Raw genomic sequence first — 26337 nt, 5'->3', positions numbered from 1 at the left:
GCCTATTCGGCGACACCGTTGAGGACTTTGCCCAGCAGTTCTCGACGGTAAAGCAGCAGACGGAAGCAATCCGGCACATCCTGCCCCGGCGCGCCTCAAGATCCTGCACCCCGTCTGCTCGTCGCCAAGGGCGTCCCCCTGCGGTGACTGCACCGGCTCCGCTGCAGACTGCCCCTCCGGCTCGGCCCCGGCGTGGAGCCCACCGCAGGAAGCCGATGCCACCCGTCTCACAGCCGGCGCTGAAGAACCCACGGAGGTCCTCAAAGTGCCCCTGAGACGGGCAACCCAGGGATGAGGGAACCCACTCACGTGGAGCTAGTAGAGAGACCACTCCATCCCCCGGTGGAGGGCCGGGTGGAAAATCTTTTGTTGCCTTTTTGTTTGATTTTGCCGCACGCCCAAGTGGCTGCGGTACCCAACAGTTCAGCAAAAGAGCGGCTTCCTTCCTCCCTGGGTCACATACCCGGTGTGTACGGTCGTCACCACGACTACCATCCACGGGCTTTTTCTTGCAGGATTGGCGCTCCAGCGGTGCCCTTTCCGCCCCTGAGCGCCCAGCTGTGGCACAAATCCACCCCCGATGTGACAGCCTCCACGGGTCGCGAGGACAGGCCTCTTCCTCCCCCATCCCAGGCTGTTCCGGGGGTGGTCACAAGGAGCCAGGTAAGTGCTTCGATGTCCCTAGACTCAGCACGGCCACGACGTGCTGTGGCACCTCGCGCTCCGCCCCGCCCCGCCGCGAGGCCCCACCTGCCGGTACGTCCGATGACGTTGTCCCCTTGGTCCCCCTCGCACGGAATTTGGACGCATGGCTTGCGCTTCCCAATCCATCGCGGTAGTTGGTCCGGACCGTCCGACTTGGCTACGCGATTCAGTTCGCCAGGCGCCCGCCCAGGTTCAGCGGTATTCACTTCACCTTGGTCAAGGGCGAAAACGCTGTTACCCTGCGCGCGGAGATCGCTACCCTCCTATGGAAGGGCGCAATAGAACCTGTCCCTCCAGCCGAGATGAAGAAAGGGTTTTACAGCCCCTACTTCATCGTACCGAAAAAAGGCGGTGGGTTGCGGCCAATCTTGGACCTGTGAGTACTGAACCGGGCTTTACACAGACTCCCGTTCAAGATGCTGACGCAAAGACGCATTCTAGTGAGCGTCCGGCATCAAGATTGGTTCGCGGCGGTAGACCTGATGGATGCGTATTTTCACGTCTCGATCCTTCCTCGACACAGACCCTTCCTGCGGTTCGTGTTCGAGGGTCAGGCCTATCAGTCCTCCCTTTCGGCCTGTCCCTGTCTCCTCGCGTCTTTACAAAGATCGCAGAGGCTGCCCTTGCCCCGTTAAGGGAGGTGGGCATTCACATTCTCAACTATCTCGACGACTGGCTAATCTTAGCTCACTCTCGAGACGTGTTATGCGCACACAGGGACCTGGTGCTCTCACACCTCAGCCGACTAGGGCTTCGGGTCAACTGGGAAAAGAGCAAGCTCCTCCCGGTTCAGAGCATCTCTTTTCTCGGTTTGGAGTTGGACTCAGTCTCCCTGATGGCGCACCTAACGAACGAGTGCGCCCAGTTGGTGCTGGCCTGTTTGAAGGTGTTCAAACAGAAAACAGTGGTTCCACTGAAACTTTTTCAGAGGCTCCTGGGGCATACGGCATCCTCGGCGGTGGCCAACCCGCTCGGGTTGATGCATATGAGGCCGCTTCAGCACTGGCTCCAGACTCGAGTCCCAAGACGGGCATGGCGCCTCTGTCACCGTCTTTTCAGCCCTTGGACCAACCTCTCGTTTCTACGAGCAGGTGTTCCCCTAGAACTGGTCTCCAGGCATGTCGTGGTCACGACAGACGCCTCCAAAATGGGCTGGGGCGCTGTTTGCAACGAGCACGCAGCTGCCGGCCTCTGGATGGGTCTGCGGCTGCATTGGCACATCAACTGCCTCGAGTTACTGGCAATTCTGCTCGCCCTGCGGAGGTTCCGGCCGTTGATCCAGGGCAAGCACATGCTAGTTCGGACGGACAGCACGGCAGCAGTAGCATATGTCAACCGCCAAGGCGGTCTGTGCTCCCGCTGTATGTCACAACTCGCCCGCCGTCTCCTCCTCCGGAGTCAGCAGCACCTCAAGTCGTTGCGAGCCACTCACATCCCGGGCAACCTCAACACTACAGCGGACGCGCTGTCACGGCAGGTTTCCCTCAGGGGAGAGTGGAGACTCCACGCTCAGGTGGTCCAGCTGATTTGGAGTCGATTCGGTCGGGCACAGGTGGACCTGTTCGCCTCCCAAGAATCCTCCCACTGCCCGCTCTGGTACGCCCTCACCGAGGCTCCCCTCGGCACAGACGCGCTGGCACACAGCTGGCCCCCTGGCATTCGCAAATATGCGTTTCCCCCAGTGAGACTACTTGCACAGACCCTGTGCAAGGTCAGGGAGGACAAGGAGCAGGTAGTCCTGGTAGCACCCTACTGGCCCACCTAGACGTGGTTCTCGGACCTCACGCTCCACGCAACAGCCCCCTCCCTGGCAAATTCCCCTGAGGAAGGATCTTCTTTCTCAGGGACGGGGCACCCTCTGGCACCCACGCCCAGACCTCCGGAATCTCCATGTCTGGTCCCTGGACGGGACGCGGAAGACCTAAGTGGCCTACCACCCGTGGTGGTAGACACGATCACTCAGGCTAGGGCCCCCTCTACGAGGCGCTTGTATGCCTTTAAGTGGCGTCTGTTCGCTAAGTGGTGTTCTTCTCGACACGAAGACCCCCAGAGATGCGCAGTCGGATCAGTGCATTCCTTCCTGCAGGAGAGGCTGGAAGGGAGGCTGTCCCCTTCCACCTTGAAGGTGTACGTTGCTGCCATAGCAGCACACCACGACGCAGTTGACGGTAAGTCCTTAGGGAAGCATGACCTGATCATCAGGTTCCTAAGAGGTGCCAGGAGGCTGAATCCCTCCAGACCGCCCCTCGTTCCCTCATGGGATCTCTCCGTAGTTCTTCAGGGTCTACAGAGAGCCCCCTTTGAGCCTTTGCAGTCAGCCGAGCTTAAGGCACTCTCCCTGAAGACTGCCCTCCTGACTGCGCTCACTTCCATCAAGAGGGTAGGTGACCTGCAAGCGTTCTCTGTCAGCGAAACGTGCCTGGAGTTCAGTCCGGACTATTCTCACGTGATCCTGAGATCCCGACCGGGCTATGTGCCCAAGGTTCCCACCACTCCTTTTAGGGACCAGGTGGTGAACCTGCAAGCGCTGCCCCAGGAGGAGGCAGACCCAGCCCTGTCGTTGCTGTGTCCGGTGCACGCTTTACGCATCTATTTGGATCGCACGCAGAGCTTTAGAGTCTCTGAGCAGCTCTTTGTCTGCTTTGGTGCACAGCGGAAAGGAAGCGCTGTCTCCAAGCAGAGGATCACCCACTGGCTTGTTGATGCCATAACTATGGCATATCTCGCACAAAACATGCCGCTCCTGGTAGGGCTATGAGCCCATTCTACCCGTGGTGTAGCAGCTTCTTGGGCCCTGGCCAGAGGTGCCTCTCTAACAGACATTAGAGAGGTGCCTCTCTAACAGCTGCCTCTCTAGCAGAGCAGCGGGCTGGGCAACACCCAACACCTTTGCAAGGTTCTACAACCTCCGGGTGGAACCGGTTTCGTCCCAGGTAGTGGCACGCAACACAAGCGGATAAGCCCGGGATAGCCGGCTGGGTGTATCGCTTGCACCTCCTTTTGAGCTGAGATCGTGCGCTGTTAATTCCCAGTAGTGTTCAAAAAATGTTTTGTTCCCTGGTTGACTTCCTCCGAGCCCTGTGGCAGTCGAGTTTTTGGAGAGATTCACTGCTGGCCCAGTACACGCGCTAAGAGCCCTGTTCTGAGGTAGGTGCTTCGCATGTGGTGGTTCCCTGTAAGGCTAAACCCCATGCAATCTATATCTTCCGCTAGTTCGTTTCCCTACTGGCAAACTGCGTTTTCCTTGGACAGAGCCCCTCTGCCCCAGTCACCATGTTTGTAGTAACTCCTCCCCCGTTGGGCAGGATCTACCTTGAAGGCTCTCCACTTGGTTGGAAAGACCATGTGACGTATTTTTCCACTTAAAAATACCCCCACCCCCCCCTTGGGGCGAGATGTGGTGTCCGCGGTGTCCTCCCCTTGGGAGGGACACCCCCCAACTAGACCTGGCGACCCAGTCGGATAATCCCCCTTCTTTTTTAGGGAGTGGAAAAAGAGAAGGGGAAAAGAGGCCACGCCTGGGTTAAGCCTGTCTCTATCTTTGGGTAGTCGACTTGTCCCCAAAAAGGGCCATTCGACACTCATAACTGTGTTGGGGGAGGTTACGTGTCAACCTGGTGTGCTAGCTATGAGGCACACAGCAAGTCTGCCCACCACACACCGCCAGTTCACGTAACACCGTTCAGCCTTGTGGTGTTTTGTATAGGGACCCCTAGTGTCACTACATCGACACCAACGTCGAGTGAGTGACAGATAGGGAACGTCATGGTTACTGGTGTAACCTCCGTTCCCTGATGGAGGGAACGAGACGTTGGTCCCTCCTGCCACAACGCTGAACTACCCGCTGAAATGGCTGGACCTTATATCGGCTCCTCAGCGTAAAACCTGAATGAGTGGTTGCATACCAGCTCCTTTTATACCCGTATGTCCGGGGGAGTGGCATACAAATACCACTCGCCAATTTTCATTGGCCTTTTATCAAAGACCAGAGGTGTCTCGGGCTCCCAAGAGTGACCCCTAGTGTCACTACATCGACACCAACGTCTCGTTCCCTCCATCAGGGAACGGAGGTTACACCAGTAACCATGACGTTTCACTTTCACATCTGAAAGTTAAAGGGAGATTTAGAGTAAAAAAAAGTTTTTATCTGTTTCTCACCCACACCTATTATATTGCTTCTGAAGATAAGGATTAAACCACTGGAATCATATGGATTACTTCTGTTTGCTTTATGTGATTTTTGGAGCTACAAAGTTCTGATCACCATTCACTTGCATTGTATGGACCTACAGAGCTGAGATATTTTTTCTAAAAATCTTCATTTGTGTTCTACAGAAGAAAGAAAGTCATACACATCTGGGATGACCTGAGGGTGAGTAAATGATGAGAATATTTTAATTTTTGGGTGAACTATCCCATTTCATGTTTTATAAAACTGATATTCCTCTAAATTCTGATTGGATGTGCCACAATCAAAGCTGCTGTAAAATGCACAACACCTATGATGGCACATTACTGTGCCATGATGCTATGTTGACTGGCAATTATAAACAGCCTACAGTTACAAACTATAATACCTGGCTTCACATTGTGCCTAAGAACATGTTTACCCATGGAAAAATCGCTGTAAAGCACAGCCTCTCATGGCTTAATACTTTAATGACCAACTGCTCCATCAAGGTTAACTACATACAGAATCAATCTTCTCTGTCAGCTTGCACTGGTACACAGTGTTTTCATATAGTAGGAAAGAGTTATTGTGTTTAATTAAAGCACTCTCTCTATGTACCCCTCGACGTCTGCACTATTTCACATTACTGAGCCTGCATATTCCCTCTGGGCAAAATGTATCATTATTTCATTAAATCTATCTCATTCTATATATGGACTTAAATCTCAGATGTGTCAGGCCCATTTTTCTTGCGAAAGATCATTAGGGGCGTATCAACAAAGTCATTTTAGAATAATATTTCCAAAGTCAATGTATTGTTTTATCATGTACTAGAATTCAATATGAGTATTCCTGTATTGATCTGGTGTGATCTACCTGAATTTAAGACAATGTAGAATGTCAAGGATGAAAAACTACAGTGGTAAACTGATTGACTATATCATTAAAAAAAGAACCTTTTGAAATTATACTGACACATTATTCTGCTTTGCCCCTTTAAAACACAGAAAAACACAAGCTTTTGGAATAACGTGCATAAATGAATTGTGCAAAATAAGATCAGGAGCATGCATTAAGGAAGTAAATAGGGTCAGTTCTTATCTGACTGTCAGTTTTATCACTGTCACGACTGCTATGTTGATCGGAACTGCACCCAAGAATTTCACACACCATTGCACTTGTGTATATGGCTATGTGACAATAAAAGTGATTTGATTTGTATGTTGACTATCAGACATGCATACTGGGGTCCAAAAATCTGGATTTGTTTTTAATAATAATAATAATAATAATAATAATAATAATAAAACATTAATAATAATAAAACATTAAGAAGAAATATTTAAGATTCTGTACTATTTCTAGGTCACTAATTAAATTTGAGCTTTGTAAAAAAAAAAAAAAAAAAAAAAAGCTTATATTTTCTTGCTTCAATGAACACACAAGATGCTCTGTGGAACATTCTCAAATCATGCTGGGATAACATGCATCGTCAGGTTTAGCACAACTTGTGGAGTACATGTCAACTTGAGTGCATACAAAATGGGGACATACTGTACCAAACACTAAAACGTGATGAAATTTTACTCAATTCCTTTTCTCAGTTCAACTTCCCCTCAAATAGTTATTCAGGTAATATACTCCTTTGGAGTGAAAAATACTCTATTAAATCAGAGTAGAATGCAAAATAGAATCTAGCTGTCTCAGAATTTTGGAGCCCACTGTACATACGTAAAATGCAATTTACTCGCTTTTAATGTTGCATTGAGGCTTTTCAAAATGTCTCTGGCAATTTCGTACCAGCTCCTCATTTGAGATGCACAAGTCTGCACCATTAAAACTCAGAGCCATAAATGACAAATTCATGTCTTTGCAGCTCCCTAAAAGCTCTACCCTGTCATTTTCCAATTGAATTTAATGAAATCTTCCTCTTGAGAGCTGGCGTCAAAAAGCACTTGCTGCTAGAATTCACACTTTGCCTCCGTCACGTGTACCTTAAGGTGCAACGCTCTGCCTGTCTTTTTAAATGCACCGAAATCCAAGCAGACAATGTCATTGTTAAGGAAAAAGACATAGACCTCATCTGTAATCTTAAGCAAGTTTCCATTCCCTAAGCAGAGCAAACCATGGACATAGAGCAACACTGTCAGACACACACACATGAACTCACCAGCGAATCTCTCACAACTGCACCGCTGCCTTTGTATTCATAACCTGAAGTGCTCTATGCCACCCCCCCCCCTCCCCACTGCAAAACCTTCCACAGCTCAAGGAACAGCCCACTGGAGACACACAATGTCACATGTAACGGCACACTGAGCATTTCCACATGGCAAAACATGCCCATGCAAACAAGCGAAAATCTTTAAGCTGTATGACAAAGAACGGTTTCTGCATACCAAGTGGACGTCTTAAAGAAGTTTGCGTGCATTGCTCAACGCTGAATGCTGTGCTCCATTACATGAGCACTCTCCCAGGACCACTGACCAAGTCAAGCAGATGCGAGCCATTATAAAGAGAGGAGAGAGAGGGCTAGTGCTCACCTCTTCCCTGTCGTACCCCATCACTCGCTCTCTCTTCCTGTAGCTATCGTTCCCCTCTTCACTCTGAATGCCGCCCATCACCGGGTGGCGTTTGCTGAGTGACATCACTTTAGGATTTCCTTTTGTTCTGTAGACAGATCACTTCACCCTCTCTCTCTCTCTCTCTCTCTCTCTCTCTCTCTCCTAGATACGCACAGTGCTGAACGCTATTTTTAGAAACAGAGAAAAAAAACAGCACGTCTACAAAGAAATAGGCTGCTACACTGAGAAAAATGCAGCAAAAATGGAGACCAAAGTGGCTGTTGTTTATGAAAATCTCAAAGATCTCTCTAAATTCTTGACTGTTTCTCCTCAACAGCAATGAGATTAAATGCAGACCCTTGTTATCTGAAATTGTCTCCTCTAGAGTTTCACGAGTAAGCTCATCTATGCCTAAAACTACTAAATTCTGCAATCAAATGTCAAAGATTTCAATATGAACTAAAGTAAAAATTCAACAATTGTCTCAATTGTTTCTCTTGTATTTCTCCAAACTGATTTTAGGAGAAAGATCTGAGTCAAAGTTGATTCTTATGAAACTGAGAATTCAATTTAGTTTCCAAAGGCATTTACAGGGAATCTCCAAGCAACAGAATTATCCTATTTAAACAGTTTGTACAGATTAAGAATGTTCAATCAGAGCCAGTATCAGTTACTCACGGCGTTCCACAGGGGTCAGTGTTGGGTCCGTTTTTATTTATCATTTATATTTTACCTCTTGGTAATATTTTTCGCACTTATGCCATTAATTTCTATTTTTACGCAGATGCTACACAGTTGTACATATTTACAAAACATAATATTTCCTCTCTCCCTTTAGAACTTACTAAATGTTTGCAGGATGTTAACATATGGATGACTAATAGTTTCTTAAAGCTTAATACTCACAAAAGTGAAGTTCTTTTTATTGGGTCTAGGTCTACCTTATCTAAAACACCGTCTTTTACTCTTATTTTTACGCTTATTGACAACTGCCCAGTTAGTATTGCCACCCAAGTGAAAAGCCTTGGTGTTATATTTGATGGTTTGCTTTCTTTTGGATCTCATATTAATAATGTTTCACGTACTGCATTTTTTCATTTACGTAATATTGCTAGACTCCGTTCTTCACTTTCTCAACACAGTACTGAAGTCCTTATTCATGCTCTAGTAACATCACGGATTGATTACTGTAATTCTCTTTTATTTGGTGTTCCTGAAAACAACTTCTGCAAGGATTGTTAGCCTTACACGTACTTCTGACAATATTATACCTATTCTTTTTCAACTACACTGGCTTCCTGTTTGTTATCATGTCTATTACAAAATGTTGTTGCTCACCTACAAAGCTCTTCATAATTTGGCTCCTCTTTATCTATCAGACTTTCTTCAACTATACATTCCTTCACGTTCTTTAAGATCATCTTCTGCAGACTTACTGAATGTTCCAAATTTTAAATTAAGTTCTTTCGGTGCTAGGGCTTTTAGCTGTTCTGCGCCGAAATTATGGAATTCTTTACCACTGCATTTTCGCCAGTTGGATTCTATTTCCCAGTTTAAAACTCAGATTAAAACTTATTTGTTTAGAATGGCTTTTATTGATTTGATTGATTGATTTTTTTATATAATTGTATGTTTGTGTTTTTTATGTTTGTATGTTTGCTTTGTATTTTATTGATTTGCCTCTATGTTGTAAGGTGTCCTTGAGTGTCTTGAAAGGCACCTATAAATAAAAGGTATTATTATTAGTATTATTAATTAGCTTCGAGACACAGAAAAAGCTACAAGAACCTCAGGAGAATATATAAAGAACAATTAGCAAGCTCGCACAGACAATTCAATTTAAAGGTGAAGTGTGTCATTTAGTATGTGCTACTAGCATCCCCAAAGAGAACTGCAAAAATAGGCCTCATTCAGAAAAGTGCCATATTTTATTTTTCTTGGGAATGAAAACGAGGCTGTGAGGGATAGACTAAAAGTGGTTGCACACTGGATGCTTAAGGCAGACAACATACAGCGTCTTAAAATTTGAAACCTTTTTTGTAAATATACAAAAAAAAACTGGGAGTAATTCAAGCGTAAAATGAAGCTTCCTGAAAACTTTCCGCCGGATTCACAAACACTTCGTATTCCCCAGATTTGTTAGTAAAACGTGTGTTTGTTAGTAAATTCTTAACGTTCATAAAGAGCATGCATGCACGTTCATTCACAATTAACATAATCCATGCCCATGAAAATGCATTTTAGGAAGGCTTCAGGCTCACTAGTAAATGAGAATAAGAAGCTTTTAACATCTATTTGAATGAACACTTGCATGTTTGTTCTAAAAAGAGTTAGGAACTTACAGTCATCGCATGATTTTGCTGTCATCAGAAGTTCTTTTGTGAATTAAACAGTCCAAGAGGTCAAAAAATAGTATGACATGAAGCTTTAGTGTAAAAAAAAAATTCAGTTTACGCCGACAGGATGATGTCCACCACAGTTAACCTTCTCTGGTTCAGTTGAGCGCATCGCCAGCATCATTGGTGAAACTTCCCTTAACAAAAAAATCTTCAAAGAAATTGATAGAATGCCTGAAGAAGGTCTTTGACCGGATTTGCAAGCTATACGAGCTATACACACCTGCCCGGTGCCCGCAATGTGTTTATTTATGGGTTTAACAGCATTACCATTGACCATACGTTATCATCTGAATGCAATTTATCGATGCCAATACTAAATTATGAAACCTAAATTATAGAGCTTATGTCAAATAAAAAAAATTGTCCAGCAAGTCACGTTAGAGGGCATTATTTTTTTATTTTGTTTTGAGAAAATCAAACGCAAACCTTGTCTTTCCATGGACTTTTCACCCCATGCCAAGAATTTCTGCTGGAAAAATGATAAGCAGAGCAGGGAAAAACTATACTTTGAAAAAATATATACAAGCAGCAAAGGAATGTTTCTAAATAAAGGCTTTTTATTATTATTATTGTTGTTATTATTGTTATTATTATTATTATTATTATTATTTATGTTATTTTTTAAAGGATAATTTCACTCATTTAATTATAGTTGTTTTTTTTATCACATATTTAATTTTACTTCTATCAAAATGTGGTCATGGCAGTTTGTCTGAAAGAACACAACATGTTCGGATATCTTGTGCACGATTTACACGTGGTCGTGGTGTAAATTTTGTTTGTACTGTCTAACATTTTGAAAATACAAAAACTTTCATGAATCCGAAAATTTACGTCAGACCGGCTTTACGAAAATTTACATAAAACTTTGTTTTGCTCGTGTTTCATGAATGAGGCCCAATGTACGCACACTGGTGCTGCCATTTGCCGTTTGACAGTGTCGGACAGCTACGACTCTTAAAATTCTGCAGCTCTACTGAGCACCACTCACAGTTTTCCATTAAATTCTACTAAAATCCTTATCAAGGGAAATACCTGTACATTATTGACTGTAGCCCTGGCTAGAAGATTCATTATGTACAGGCATATCTTTTTGTGGTTAGACAGCTTGAATAAAGCCAATTCAAAGCTGCATATAGAGAAACTGCATAATAAATTACAACTTTTCTAATCTTTCAGTTTGCGCACTTGAAAAAAAGAATTTCATTCGCCAATGTGCAAACCCACCGACATTCAAATTTGGTTCAAAATTACTGTAGCATTCAAATTTAAATTAAATTTAAATGCGCAAAATTACAGCGCATTCAAATTTGGTTAAACATTTCTGTAGGTAGGCATACAATGTTTTGAAGGCTATGTGTAATGTCTTTCCAAAATTTGCCTGCAGAAAAAATAATACATGCACTGAAAAAAATTTTTACCTAAAAAAAATTGTCATGTGGTAATCTAAATTTACGGTTTTTATTAAAATGAAAAATATTATTTTAAGGGATAGTTCACCTAAAAATGAAAATTCTCTCATCACTTACTCACCCTCATGTCATCCCAGATGTGCATGACTTTCTCTCTTCTGCACCATAAAATGTCCAAAACTTTGAAGCTCCAAAAAGCACATAAAGACAGCACAGAAATAATACATGCAACTCTAGTGGTTAAATCCATGTCTTCTGAAGGGATATGATAAATTTGAGTGAGAGACAGATCAATATTTAAGTCCTTTTTTACTCTAAATCTCCACTTTCACATTATTCTTCATTTGTTTTTGGTGATTCACATTCTTCTTGCATATTGCCATCTACTGGGCAGGGAAGAAAATTATAGAAAAAAGGACTTAAATATTGATCTGTTTCTCACCCACATTTATCATATTGCTTCAGAAGACAGATTTAACCATTGGAGTCACATAGATTACTTTTATGCTGCCTTTATGTGCTTTTTAGAGCTTCAAGTTTTGGTCACCATTCACTAGCATTGTGAGGACCTACAGAGCTGAGAAAATCTGTTTGTTTGTGTTCAGCAGAAGAAAGAAAGTCATACTCATCTTGAATGGCATGAGGGTGAGTAAATGATGAGAGAATTTTCATTTTTGGGTAAACTATCCTGCGGCAGTTCGGGAGAGAGAGACACACGCAGCTGCCGTGTGTGTGTTTGTGTTTTGTGTCTTTTTGTTTCATTAAATATTACTTTGACTGTTCAGCCGGTTACCGCCTCCTCCTTGCCCATTTGAACCGTGTTACATATCCCTTTAATATCTCTGAATTAACCTGAATATAATAGGATATGCCAACAAAAATAATTTTAAGGGTTACATCAGGTAGAAATAACTCCTTATGGTAACAACTGCACTTTTTACAGAGTGATTATGATGAGCGTCTGTTGTGTTTTTTGGCAGTGAGAGATTTCTTTGAGGTGAAAAAGCCTCTCTTGAAGAAGGCGGAGCATGCAGCTACCTCATAGCACGTGCATTACACATGCATCCACTCACCCAGCCCATTGTTAAACAATATGCCAAATCATCCAAAACATGCTCTGTGGAGCAGTAATATCTGTGCTGCTAAGAATAACCCTGTGTTCTCCTCTGAGCTTTCTTAGTCCTCCACTCTTTCTATTTTTAGCAGTGCCTGGGGAGATGGCACACAGTTTAGAGAAGGACACAAGCACAGTGACTGCTCCTCGGCAGGTTTGATCTCAGCTGACGACTTGTTTACATGCTCTCACAAACACACACAGTCACTTTTTAGTTAACCAAAAAATGTGCTTCATGTGGTAACATCTAAGTTAAATGGTCACTAAAAACACAAGTTTGAGAATGACTGAATCACGTGACTACATTTCGTTTTACGAACCAAAGTAAGATCAAGTAGAAATAGCCCCTTCAGGTAACATTTGCATATGTCTACACTTATAACCATGCATAATAATAGCAAAATAAGCAGTCAAAAGATCCTACTCCACTTCCAGAACTGTCAAGGTTCAGCCACTTTTGTTGGTTTAACATCTTTTTGTGGCTGAATTCTGTCATTTTGTGTGAGTGCACTTGGCTTTGTGTTTTCTCATTGTATGTGCACTTGTGTCAGTTCAGTTGTGAGTGATACCACGCCCCCCTTGTTACCTTGTTATTAGTTCATTTGCCTCACCTGCCTTCCCTCATTACCCTCCTAATTTTCTTCCCTATTTAACCTCATTGTGTTTAGGTGTCCTGTCGGTCAGTTCCAGTCCAGTCTGGTCCAACCAGTCTTTTGACTCCTTGCCCTGGGACTGTTGTTTTCCCCTTTAGGTAGTTTTTTTGCTTTTTGTATTAATAAAGCCCATTCTACACTGTTTTTGAGTCCTTGCCCTCTCACTCCAACCCAAACCTGACAAGAACTACAAAACTGTGCAGCGGGTATTCTCAACAAATACCAAGCGCTCCCTTTCACTCCCATTCTCTCATCTAGAATTCAGTATAAAATAATTATTTTGAGCTACAAATCTCACTGAGCTTCTTCAACAATACACTTCAACAAGTCCACACACTGAGGTCTTCTGGTTCTGGTCTTTGGTCTGGTCTGTACAGCTCAAAACAACTCGCTTTTGGCACCCCTTTGTAGACATTACACCAGTAAAATTGATGTCATACCCGCCCATACTTCCAACAACACTTACCACTTTGGCCACTGGGTCAGTGTTTCACATTTCGGTAAGCGCAGACCAATTTTAGCTAAATAAAAGTCAACCTACTGTTTCTGGAGCAATATATGGTCCTGCAGTATTTAGCTAATTAAGCATCAATATTACGTCAATATTTCATGCCATGTTTGACATAATTGACGGCAATCATTGCGTGTCACATAACAGGTCAAAAAGGCAAGTTATGACCTCAGGAGAACCGTGAAACGGGCGAAGAAACGATACAGGGACAGAGAGGAATCTCAGTTTCAGCAGTCTCATACCAGACGCATGTGGCAAGGATTAAGGACTATAACTGACTGCAAAAGTAAATCCTCTCCTTCAACAATGGAAGACATGTTCTTGGCCAATGATTTAAACCACTTTTATGCCCGCTTGGAGGTTAATGGTAGCCTACAGGCTAACAGAACTAACATCAGCCCCGAGGCTTACACAACAGCAGTGGAGTCTGCTACTAGAGAGGTGGAAAGTAGTCTTAGACTTACTGAACAGGATGTTAGGAAGTCCTTCAGAAGTGTAAACACAAGAAATGCTGCTGGACCAGACAGGATCCCAGGATGGATTATAAAGGACAGTGCTGACCAGCTAGCGCTAGTTTTCAACAAAAATTTGTATCTATCCATGTGCCAATTGCTTCTACCCGCATGTTTTAAGAGATCCACTTTTGTTCCTGTGCCAAAAACAACAAAACCTGCCTGCCTTAATGACTACCGGCCAGTAGCTTTTACTTCAGTTGTCATGATGTGCTTCGAAAGACTAGTCAATGATCACATCTGCTCTTTACTCCCAAACTCTTTTTACATGCTCCAGTTTGCATACAGCTCCAATAGATCAACGAATGATGCCATCATTTATGTACTACACACAGCACTGTCACACATGGATGGTGGGAAGGGGAACTCTGTGTGGATGCTGTTTGTAGATTATAGTTCTGCATTGAACAACATCATTCCCCCTAGACTTACAAACAAGTTTAAGGATTTGGGCATGAGCTCCCCTCTCTGTTAGTGGGTATTGGACTTCCTGACTGTGAGACCCCAGGTGGTGAGAGTGAGCAACAGCATCTCTGAGTCCATCACTTTGAACATCGGAGCACCTCAGGGCTGTCTTAAGTCCCCTACTGTACTCCTTGTACACTCATGACAGTGTGGCAATTACCTATCATAATGTATGCTGATGACAGCAGTGGTAGGTCTGATCAGAGACAACAACGAGAAGGCATATTGAAGAGGTGGAGAACCTGATGCGCTGGTGTGTGAAAAGCTCCCTACCTTTGAGGCCCCTGTTGAGAGGGTGAACAACTTCAAATACCTGGGTGTTATCATCTCAGAGGACTTGACATGGACATCTCACATAAACCAACTAGTCAAGAAAGCCCACCAACATCTTTCCTACCTTCGACGCCTAAGGAGGTTTGGCCTGCACACAGATTCTAAATACTTTTTATACATGCACCATTGAAAGCATCCTGTCTGGTTGTTGCCTGGAATGGAAATTGCACCCTGCATAACCGAAAATCCCTGCAGAGAGTGGTAAATACAGTGGAGCGGATCACCCAATGTGCTCCTCCCAAAATAGAGTACATATACACCAGAAGATGCATAACTAAAGCCATCAAAATAGTTAAGGATCCCAGTCACCCAACAATGGCCTACTCACACTGATGCGGACAGGGTGGTGCTACCGCAGTCTCAAGGCCAGCACGGAATAGCTACTTTCCTCAAGCAATTTGGATCCTGAATGAAGACACTGCCAAGGGACGGCACTAAACAACATCTGCACTCTAAACCCCATAAATACTCCATGGCATCTACATACTTTACTGACTGTACATTGAAAAACATTACAGTCACAACCATTACTAGTTTGTACACCACCATTTACTACCTCATGCACTATGACACTTTGTTATTCAGCACCAAAACTTTTGCACAGTTATTCACTTATTGCATAGTTATTAGTTATTAAAATATATTTCATATCATAGCTGGCATGTACGTGTGTCGATATATGTGTATATATATGTACTGTATATATATATATATATATATATATATATATATATATATATATACAGGTGCATCTCAATAAATTAGAATGGCGTGGAAAAGTTAATTTATTTCAGTAATTCAACTCAAATTGTGAAACTCGTGTATTAAATAAATTCAGTGCACACAGACTGAAGTAGTTTAAGTCTTTGGTTCTTTTAATTGTGATGATTTTGGCTCACATTTAACAAAAACCCACCAATTCACTATCTCAAAAAATTAGAATACATCAGAAGACCAATAAAAAAACAAACATTTTTAGTGAATTGTTGGCCTTCTGGAAAGTATGTTCATTTACTGTATATGTACTCAATACTTGGTAGGGGCTCCTTTTGCTTTAATTACTGCCTCAATTCGGCGTGGCATGGAGGTGATCAGTTTGTGGCACTGCTGAGGTGGTATGGAAGCCCAGGTTTCTTTGACAGTGGCCTTCAGCTCATCTGCATTTTTTGGTCTCTTGTTTCTCATTTTCCTCTTGACAATACCCCATAGATTCTCTATGGGGTTCAGGTCTGGTGAGTTTGCTGGCCAGTCAAGCACACCAACACCATGGTCATTTAACCAACTTTTGGTGCTTTTGGCAGTGTGGGCAGGTGCCAAATCCTGCTGGAAAATGAAATCAGCATCTTTAAAAAGCTGGTCAGCAGAAGGAAGCATGAAGTGCTTCAAAATTTCTTGGTAAACGGGTGCAGTGACTTTGGTTTTCAAAAAACACTATGGACCAACACCAGCAGATGACATTGCACCCCAAATCATCACAGACTGTGGAAACTTAACACTGGACTTCAAGCAACTTGGGCTATGAGCTTCTCCACCCTTCCTCCAGACTCTAGGACCTTGGTTTCCAAATGAAATACAAAACTTGCTCTCATCTGAAAAGAGGACTTTGGACCACTGGGCAACAGTCCAGTTCTTCTTCTCCTTAGCCCAGGTAAGACGCCTCTGACGTTGTCTGTGGTTCAGGAGTGGCTTAACAAGAGGAATACGACAACTGTAGCCAAATTCCTTGACATGTCTGTGTGTGGTGGCTCTTGATGCCTTGACCCCAGCCTCAGTCCATTCCTTGTGAAGTTCACCCAAATTCTTGAATCGATTTTGCTTGACAATCATAAGGCTGCGGTTCTCTTGGTTGGTTGTGCATCTTTTTCTTCCACACTTTTTCCTTCCACTCAACTTTCTGTTAACATGCTTGGATACAGCACTCTGTGAACAGCCAGCTTCTTTGGCAATGAATGTTTGTGGCTTACCCTCCTTGTGAAGGGTGTCAGTGATTGTCTTCTGGACAACTGTCAGATCAGCAGTCTTCCCCATGATTGTGTAGCCTAGTGAACCAAACTGAGAGACCATTTTGAAGGCTCAGGAAACCTTTGCAGGTGTTTTGAGTTGATTAGCTGATTGGCATGTCACCATATTCTAATTTTTTGAGACAGTGAATTGGTGGGTTTTTGTTAAATGTGAGCCAAAATCATCACAATTAAAAGAACCAAAGACTTAAACTACTTCAGTCTGTGTGCATTGAATTTATTTAATACACGAGTTTCACAATTTGAGTTGAATTACTGAAATAAATGAACTTTTCCACGACATTCTAATTTATTGAGATGCACCTGTATATATATATATATATATATATATATATATATATATATATATATAGTATATTCTTTAAATAATGTCTTTTTTGCTTAGATTATGTTAACTTATTTATTTCTAATGGAATAAAATACACGATTGGAACAACATGAGAGTAAGTAAATGATGAAAAAGAATTCACTTTTACGTGAGCTATTCCTTTAACTGTGATTTATACAAAGACAGCTGGGTGATTCGTGATCTAAGCTGCCATTGTATTTTCCCTGTGTTGATGTTGTAATCCATCACAATGGCCACCTACTGTGAAACTGTTGTTGACATTCTTTGTGCTTGATTCGGCGACGCTGGCATCTGAAAGATCCACTTCATCGAAAATGAGAGACTGTGAACAGGAGGGGAGAAGGGAAGAACGTTAAACATGGGCGATTACAGTGCCAAAACAGCACACTGCAACAAAAATCCTTTTCTGAATCACTATTTAAACAGGATAAATTTACTTGAGAATCAAAATTGTGTAAAACTTGATTTCAGATCATATGATTTGAATCACGTTTATTTTTCTTACCCCATTGATACATAGTTATTTCTTGTTTAAGCACAAAACTCCCTTCATTTTGTTAGATTAATGCTTAAAGGGATATTTCACCCAAAAATGAAAATTATCTCTTCATTTACTCACCCTCACGCCATCCCAGATGTGTATGACTTTCTTTCTTAAGCAGAACACAAAGATTTTTAGAAAAATATCTCAGCTCTGTAGGTCCATAAAATGAAAGTGAATGGTGATCAGACCTTCAAAAATCATCTAAAGGATAACAAATGTAATCCATACTCCAGTGTTTAAATCCATATCTTCAGAAGCAATATAATAGGTGTGGGTGAGAAACAGAACAATATTTAAGTCCTTTTTTACTCTAAATCTCCACATTAACTTTCACTTTCAGATGCAAAACTATACAGGCACCACATGTGACTTTCAGATGTAAAAGTGAAAGTTAAAGTGGAGATTTAGAGTAAAAAGGACATACATTTTGATCTGTTTCTCACCCACACCTATTGTATCACTTCTGAAGACTTGGATTAAATTCACTTGCATTGTATGGACCTACAGAGCTGAAATATTCTTCTAAAAATCTTTGTGTTCTTCAGAAGAAAGAAAGTCATACACATCTGCAATGGCATGAGGGTGAGTAAATGATGAGAGAAGTTTCATATTTGGGTAAACTATCCCTTTGAAACAAGAAAAAATTTGTCAATGAGGTAAGAAAAATAAACTTAATTTAAGGTATATTCTCTGAAAACAATATATTTTTTAAAAGCTGTTTAGTTACTGTTACATGAAAACACAAACACCTGATTAAGAAAAGATTTTTGCAGTGCATTTGAAAAAACATCTTATGAACAGTTTACTGAATATTGTTGACTGAAATGACACAAAAATGAGCTTTTTGAGATATTCCTTATCCTATGCGTTGATGTGCGTTTACATTATGTGAATTAGAAAAGGTGAATGTCCCTCCTGCTATCAATGCAGAGAGAGGACGTGAAGGCTTGACGCATGATGGCATTCACACCAGTGATCAGTGAAAGACCTGTTTCAGGAGCCAGCGTGTTAAAAAACACTTCAAGGTGACAAAACATTTGTCAAAAACGTAACATGGCCCACCCTGCTCTTTCTTTTCACATTATTCCAGGTTTCTTCATTACTCTTACATTTAAATAACATTATAGCGCAATAGCGCAACACTGATAGTGCATAAATATATCTACCACAATATAACAGTATAGCAAAATTTTTACTGATTGACATATATCTGCAGCCTCATGGTATATACCGAAAAGTGAGTAGCCGGATGACGTACTTCTTCAACCGAAAAAAAAGTGTGGTATGTTGGACTCTTCATGTACTCAGCGCTCGCGGCTTGCTGTACGTAGTGGAAGGGGTGGAGTTACCTGGCCGCAATACTGTTCTCACAAAACAATTGAAAACAGCAATGAATGTGGCAACTTGTACACATTTTTGTTAAGGCAGCATCTTGCAAATATGAGTTGAATGCTTTACTATCACCCCATGTTGTGTGAATACAGTATGTACATTATTTGAAATAGTAGCGTTGGACTGAGTTTGGCTAATGCGCTAAAGCTAGCGGCAACATATCACATGGGTTTGAAACGTCACTTTCGTCAGCAGAAAAACAGCAAATGCATATTAGTATTGGACATGGCTTCAGTGTGTTAAAGGAGTAGTTCACCCAAAAACAAAAATTCAATATTTACTAATCGTTATGTCGCTCTAAACCGATTAGACTTTATTTCTTCCATGGAACACAAAAGAAAAAAAAAGAAAATAAGTCTTCACAAGTTTTTTGCCATATAATGAGTGTAAACAGTGACTTGGGCAGTTAAGCTCCAAAAAAGGAACAAAAAAAAGTAGTCGATATGACTCATGCACAATATTCCAAGTCTTCTAAAGCCATACGATCGCACTGTGTGATGAACAGACCACTACTGCTGTCACTATTCACTTTCATTGCATAGCAAAAATCTGTGTGAAGACTTAAAAAATTTCCTTATGTGTCCACAAAAGAAATATGTCATTATTTGACATTAGGGTGAGTAAATGATGAACAGAATTAAAATTTTTGGGTGACCTACAGACCATTTCAAGGACTGTTTGTCAGTTTAAGAAAGTGTCTTAAAACAAAAGCCATTACCTTGTCTGCAAGTCATGCGATAACAGCATTAACAGCATCATTGATTACAAAAGGCGCTGGTTGCCACGGTGTATGGTGTTAGCGGTTTTACTCCGTACAAGGGACAACCGGTGTGTGAAATTTTATACCGGGTAAAAGGGGGAAACATTATGAATGGAACTTCCAATATCAATACAATAGCCTAACGAATAGAATAGCATTAAATAAAGAATAGTTGTGTAATGAAGAGTTTGCAACCCATGATAAATGAACCTAAATAACACACTGAAAGACAGATGTTCTTTACCAATGTATCAAATTACACAGGCAGCAAAGTACGTGCACTGACAGAAGACGTTTAAATGCAGGTAGCGAATATAATGTGCATGGTGGGTAACTGTAAGATGTCTTGGATTCGGAATGACACAAGAAATGCTGTTAGACACACAAACACTTGAAGAAACTCACTTTATTATATTATTAAGAACAGATGACAGAAAAGCCGTCTATGCTCATGTCTGACGTGCTGTTTGTTCGGAGGCGTGCAGCCTCGTGGAACATGCGTATGTAAAGGGTTCTCACTCTTTCTTTGTTTCAGTCTTCTGAAAATGTTTTGCAAGAACAGTATCGTCTATGAGAATGCTGCAAATGACCTCAGACCATCTCAGCTCAGGAGGTGTTTTGAGTTCAGTTCACTTTATTTCCACAGAGCAGTTCATTGTGAGTGCAACTCTGCAGGGTCACTTTATATATAGTCCTATACATCTGTGATTAAATCATAAAATAATACTAAAACACGTTCCCCTCGAACCATGATTTATATTTCAGTGATTATTGTCATCATTGTAATTATTATGTTTACATTTATAATTGTTTTTAGATCTTAATATGTATTAGTAGTTTTCTGCCTGTTGTCATAGACGGATACTTGCCTGATGGTAAATGGAAAGGTGGTTATACATGATGTTTTTTTTTTTTTTACTACTTCGTTATTTTAATAGCTTTTTCGTTTTGTTTAAAGTACAATTTGAATTTAGAAATGTCTTTGGTTTAAGTTTTTTCATTTTTTAAATAAATGAATTTAATTTTCAATGCAATTTTTATTTAATTTTTTTTGAGGGAGAGAATGCGTTTAAGTAGGTTCGCTGCCAAAGAGATGTTGCCCTTCACAACTGTTAAAAAAAAACATCTTTCAAAAAGTTGAACAACACACATTTTAATTTGAATGTTTATTTAAAATAAATAAAAAATAAAGTTCAAAGTTTGAAATCAAACTGCCTTTCATTATTGTGTAGGCTTAACCCTAACCCTGCTTAATGAAAATTACCCCATAGTACCACTATGAGACCAGGTTGTTTGTTTAGATCATGGAACCAGTGCCTGAATGCTGTCCTCAACCACAGGAAATGCTGCTGAATGGGTTGAGAACATATGAATGGAGGCTAAAACACTCAATGGGAGGCTCGCTTAAGCGTCTTCATGGCGCACAGAGACATACTGGTGGAAGCATTAGTAAAACATCTCCCATCAGACACGGACAATAACATACAAGGCATGTCTCCGGGACACTCCACCCTCCTCTTCAGATGCCTAAACAGACAAGAAGACATGGCAATGATGTGATGTTGCTTCAGCTGCTACACAGCCAAACTGTTCTCGCCCACTGCAATTCCCAATTCAGGCCCATTGAGGAGAACAGACACCCCAAGCAAAGCCAGGCAGGGTGATGGGCAGTTGCTAATGTCATTGATGAAAGGTATTTAGATGAAGAGGGGTTGGCGGCTGCTGTCACCAAGACAGCCGCTGCTGTTGCTGACCCGAATTGCCACCAGGCCTTCCTCTGATCCACTGGCACCAAGAGAGGGTGGCGGACGACGGGCTCCGGTCCAGCAGACGGAAAGGACCCTCCAGAACACACGGCTACGAGAGACCCGATACTGCCAGCGGGTCAAAACGCCAACCGCCTGCCATAGTGCAACCACACACATACATACAGTAACAATCAAGAATATAGGCCGACTGATATTGTTCTTTTATGGTCGATACAAATTCCAATTATTTTTACGTTTTAATGTCAATAGCCGATATGCATAAGCAATTTTTTATTTTGTTTATTTCTGTTTTTGGACAAAATTACTATATATATATATATATATATATATATATTGTTTAAAAAAATGTACAAATTAAAAAACGTTTTTAAATAAAAACAAAATATGCATTATAAATATTGTTTAGTAATAATTAGTAATAATAATAACGATAATATAATATTATAATGTTTTTATATTGTTTTAGGCTATGCCATTCTGTAATAACATCTTTGCTTCTATTTAAATATCACAGTAATTTCTGGCATTTCTACTCGATTTTTGTCATTATTAATTAAATTCAAAGTGATCAAAACAGTGCAATGAACATAGCACTCCAGGTTGTCACTGTGGCACCAGTTTTATTTTACTTTAATTTACATTACCGCTCACATGAGATGAGGACTCTAGTCATATCAGTAACTATATAAAAGCTGTTTTATTCTACATGGGTTGGTGCCAGATGGGCTGGTTTGAGTATTTCTGTAACTGCTGATCTCCTGGGATTTTCTCACACAACAGTCTCTAGAATTTACTCAGAATGGTGCCAAAAACATCCAGTGAGAGGCAGTTCTGTGGACGGAAACACCTTGTTGATGAGAGAGGTCAACAAAGAATGGCCAGACTGGTTCGAACTGACAAAGTCTACGGTAACTCAGGTACTATTCTGTTACAGTTCAGATGGCTGGTCAGCTTCGGACAGCATATCTGCAATACGAGAGTTGGCTATATCCCTTAGTGAGATACCGAACAAATCTTGGATAGAGAACTTTAGGTTACTCACATAACCCTGGTTCTCTGATAACATGAGTGTGCTATCTCACCACACTTCCCTCCCTGCAGTTGCACGGAGAAGAGATATGCTGAGAATGAAGAAGGGACCTAGGGTAGTGTCTTATATGAGGGAGGTGGGGCTCCCTTATCACTCCTGTGTCTGTCAGCTGACAGACATGGTGTCATTGGTGCTTCCAGGATCGGACACACCCGAGGCAATTCCCTAAGTCAGATACCTTACTCCTGTTTCCAGAGAACCGGGGTTACATGAGTAACCTAAAGTTTTGAATTTTAGTAGGTTGAAATATTCAGTGTAGGGAGGCGGTAGCATCAGTATCAGGATATAAATGAAGGAGAAGCCTTTGTGGTAATAAACTCACCTTGGCATCCTTGGCATAGTAGAGTGTCCGTCCCCGCAATTTGAAATAGCGTTTTTTCCAGCGCTGGAAGGAGCTGGTCTGTTTGAGAAGTAGCCCTTCCTTCACACTCGTCTGCAGAAACACAGAGATGTCAAACAGAGAGTCAGGGACTTTTTTACACATGTGCACACAGCACCGATAGCAACAGCTAGTGGTGAACACATTGGATCTGTCCCAACACCTAGTGAGCTGCCTTCCTAGACAGCATTTTAAGGCATCACTGGTGCACTCTTTATGCAAAGGATTTTCCAAACAATATTAGGCAGCACAATTATACTTGTTTTGGTCAAATTCTAAGACACACACGGTGAAACGTGCCAGACACAAATACTGTATAATCCTACACTGACTCTAGGACACGTTAATACTCAAAATAGTAAGATGCAGCACAGCAGGATGAAACAGAATGGGGGTCTCTTTTTAAAAGTTATAAATGACAATGGTCAAAGATGTCTGTCTAATGCATGTTCGGGGCCCGCCCAGACTTTGTTGGCGCCATAGGCGAGATTTTAGATTGGCGCCCCCCAAAACCCCCCACCACCACCACCTATGAAACACTGACAACACTTATTAATAAATAATTTGTAATAATAAATAACAAATTTGACAAACTACCTGTTCCAAATTAGAATTAATGTGCAATAAACTATAGGTACCTTCTGGCACACTAAAGCGTAACATTGGTGCCATTCACGTTTGGGTCAGGTTCTTCGTGGCGAAGTAATGAATGACAATTATTTAATACATTTAATGAATAGTAACATTAATATGCTTAATAATGGCCATAAAATAAAAACAGAAAAGATCAGCCATTAAAAATAATTTTATACTACACTTCATACTTTTCAGTTCTGCGGTGCCCAGGTACTGTACATCCCTGTAGATCATTCACTTGCATGATCTACAGTATGGACCTACAGAGCTGAAATATTTTTCTAAAAATCTTCATTTGTGTTCTGCAGAAGACAGAAAGTCATACACATCTGGGATGGCATGAGGGTGAGTAAATGATGAGAGAATTTGCATCTTTGGGTGAACTATCCCTTTAACCCTCCTTTGGTATTCAGTAATTTTTGATGACCGAAGAACTGATGTCACTTTGCTTAAATGAGTTCACATTTACTATATAGTCTAGTCAAAAAGGAGTTAATAATGTTGACAAATTATACAGATGTATAATTTGTCAACATTATGAACAATTTTGAACAGCCCACTATATAGTAAATGTGAACTCATTTAAGCAAAGTAAAGTCAAACCCATGGGTGGGGTCAATTACGGAACAGTCAGTTAAACCCATGGCAACTTACTTGATTGGCAGTGCTCATCATTTACTCACTCTCATGCCATCCCACATGTGTATGACTTTTTTCTTCTGCTTAACACAAACTAAGATTTTAAGAAGAATATTTCAGCTCTGTATGTCCATACAATGCAAGTGAATGGTGACCAGATCTTTAGAGCTCCAAAACGGATATAGGCAACATTAAAGTAATCCATATGACTCCAGTGTTTTAATCAATGTCTTCTGAAGAGATCCAGTTGGTTTAGGGTGGAAACAGACCAAAATATAACTCCTTTTTCACTGTATACGTAGGTTGCCATTGCAGTCTTCAGGCAAGATCATGATTGCAAGCCTTTTTACACTTCCTAGTGCTTGACGCATTCTCAGAGTGCTAGATGACGCTATAGGAAATGTAATCGAGCTTGAAATCATGATCGCCAAGGAGTTAAAATGCTCGCCTGTCTAATGCGAAAAAGACAAATATCAATAAAACTAATATCATATACCATCTGCAAACATGTGCATATCTCATTTAAACAGATGCAAAACCAACCTTAAACCAACCTCACACAACTTGAGCAGATCCAGCATCCTGTGGAGCGCTCATAAATCTTCCTCTGAAGCACGTATTCTAGCAGTCTCTCCTCAACAGTTCCCTGTAACTTTTGTGACTTTTTTTGCAACTTAATGATAAAAGGCAACTATCAATGAAACTTGTATTATATACCGTCTGCAAATATGCAGATATCTCATTTAAAAAGATGTTATTCATGAACCTCACGAAAATCCAGCGTTTTCTTCCCGTCGAGCTCTCATCTAATATCTTCCTCTGAAGCGCGTATTATATCAGCCAAAATCAAAACTTCAGGATCAGGATCAAAAGTTCCTCTTATTCACAAATCATGACAGTCCGTCTGTAACAATCCAAGCAGGCGATCCAGGCCATTTAAACTATCAGGAGATTGAGGCTCGCGGTGAACGCGCGAGCACATGAGTGCAACTTCAAAGCTGCATGCGAAACCAGGAAAATGCTGCCTCCGGAGGCTGTATACAGCGGTAGGATGAAAATACGGTGCTTTTCAAACTGTTCAGAACAGCTGTCAGTTAAGCCATTAACTGATTAGGCAGCAAAGTAGCATGTCAGCTGCCTACGTTTTCAGATGCAGCCCAAGGTAAAAGCGTGTCACGTGTGCTATAAGTAAATGTCTTATTCACTATCACTGTATGTACAATTGGTTTGATTCAGTATTTTTTGAGTAAATGCGATTGTGGACATGCCATCCATGGTTGCTGGACTACTGTGTGTACTAGGGCTGAATGATTAGTCACCATTATCAACAATGTCGACAATAAAAAATTGTTGACAAACATTTTCGTTGTCGAATAGTCATTTGATCTCATTTACGTAACATGAGATCACATTAAACTCAAATGATGGCGTGCGAGAGCAGCACTGCAGCTCACGCCTGACTGAAGAGAGGAAGAAAACACAGATGCACTCCAAACTTTCCAACCAGCTTCAGGTGATGTAGATCCCAAAGTATGAGGGAATAATACAAAAATACAAAATAAGTAAATACAGAAGCACTCTTGTTGTGGAATAAGTGGAGCCGGAGGTGCCTCTCCGCTGAAGCAAAACTTGCATGTCGAGCGTCTTTAAAGGAAACACCCCAGCTTTACATCTTTAATGCAGTTCTATTTAATGCGTTATAGCTTTATTAAAGTTAAAATAATAAGGAAACTGGCATTTCTCTGTGTGGTCAGCGCCTCTTCTATGAGTTGCGTGAAGTGTCCCGATCTAAGGGGGAGAGATTGAAACTGCACCCGGCTGATGTACACTCTGTCGCCGGGACGCCCATCCCTTGAGCGCGCATGCTTAATGCTGCTAGATTATAACGTGATGACTCGTGACTTATTGAATCATAATAT

At 41.7% G+C, this 26337-nt stretch overlaps 1 protein-coding gene across 5 annotated transcripts in view; it reads right to left on the bottom strand.

The window, feature by feature from the left end:
- LOC127448554 (diacylglycerol kinase eta-like) overlaps positions 1-26337 on the bottom strand; it is a 145624-nt gene that overhangs the window by 77627 nt on the left and 41660 nt on the right. For 3 of the 5 annotated variants that reach the window (XM_051711186.1, XM_051711185.1, XM_051711188.1), the window contains 3 exons: positions 23087-23197; positions 21660-21806; positions 17451-17531 (listed from right to left, as the gene is read on the bottom strand). In XM_051711186.1, the coding sequence (XP_051567146.1) occupies positions 17451-17531; positions 21660-21806; positions 23087-23197 (339 nt within the window). Of the gene's footprint in view, positions 1-7419; positions 7544-17450; positions 17532-21659; positions 21807-23086; positions 23198-26337 lie in introns of those variants that run through there. The other 2 variants (XM_051711187.1, XM_051711189.1) reach the window with 2 other exon arrangements.

Source organism: Myxocyprinus asiaticus, chromosome 11, assembly GCF_019703515.2.
Source record: "Myxocyprinus asiaticus isolate MX2 ecotype Aquarium Trade chromosome 11, UBuf_Myxa_2, whole genome shotgun sequence".
Classification (NCBI taxonomy): domain Eukaryota; kingdom Metazoa; phylum Chordata; class Actinopteri; order Cypriniformes; family Catostomidae; genus Myxocyprinus; species Myxocyprinus asiaticus.
The sequence above is the reverse complement of the archived record's forward strand: the minus strand, read 5'-3'. Positions and strand labels throughout refer to the sequence as shown.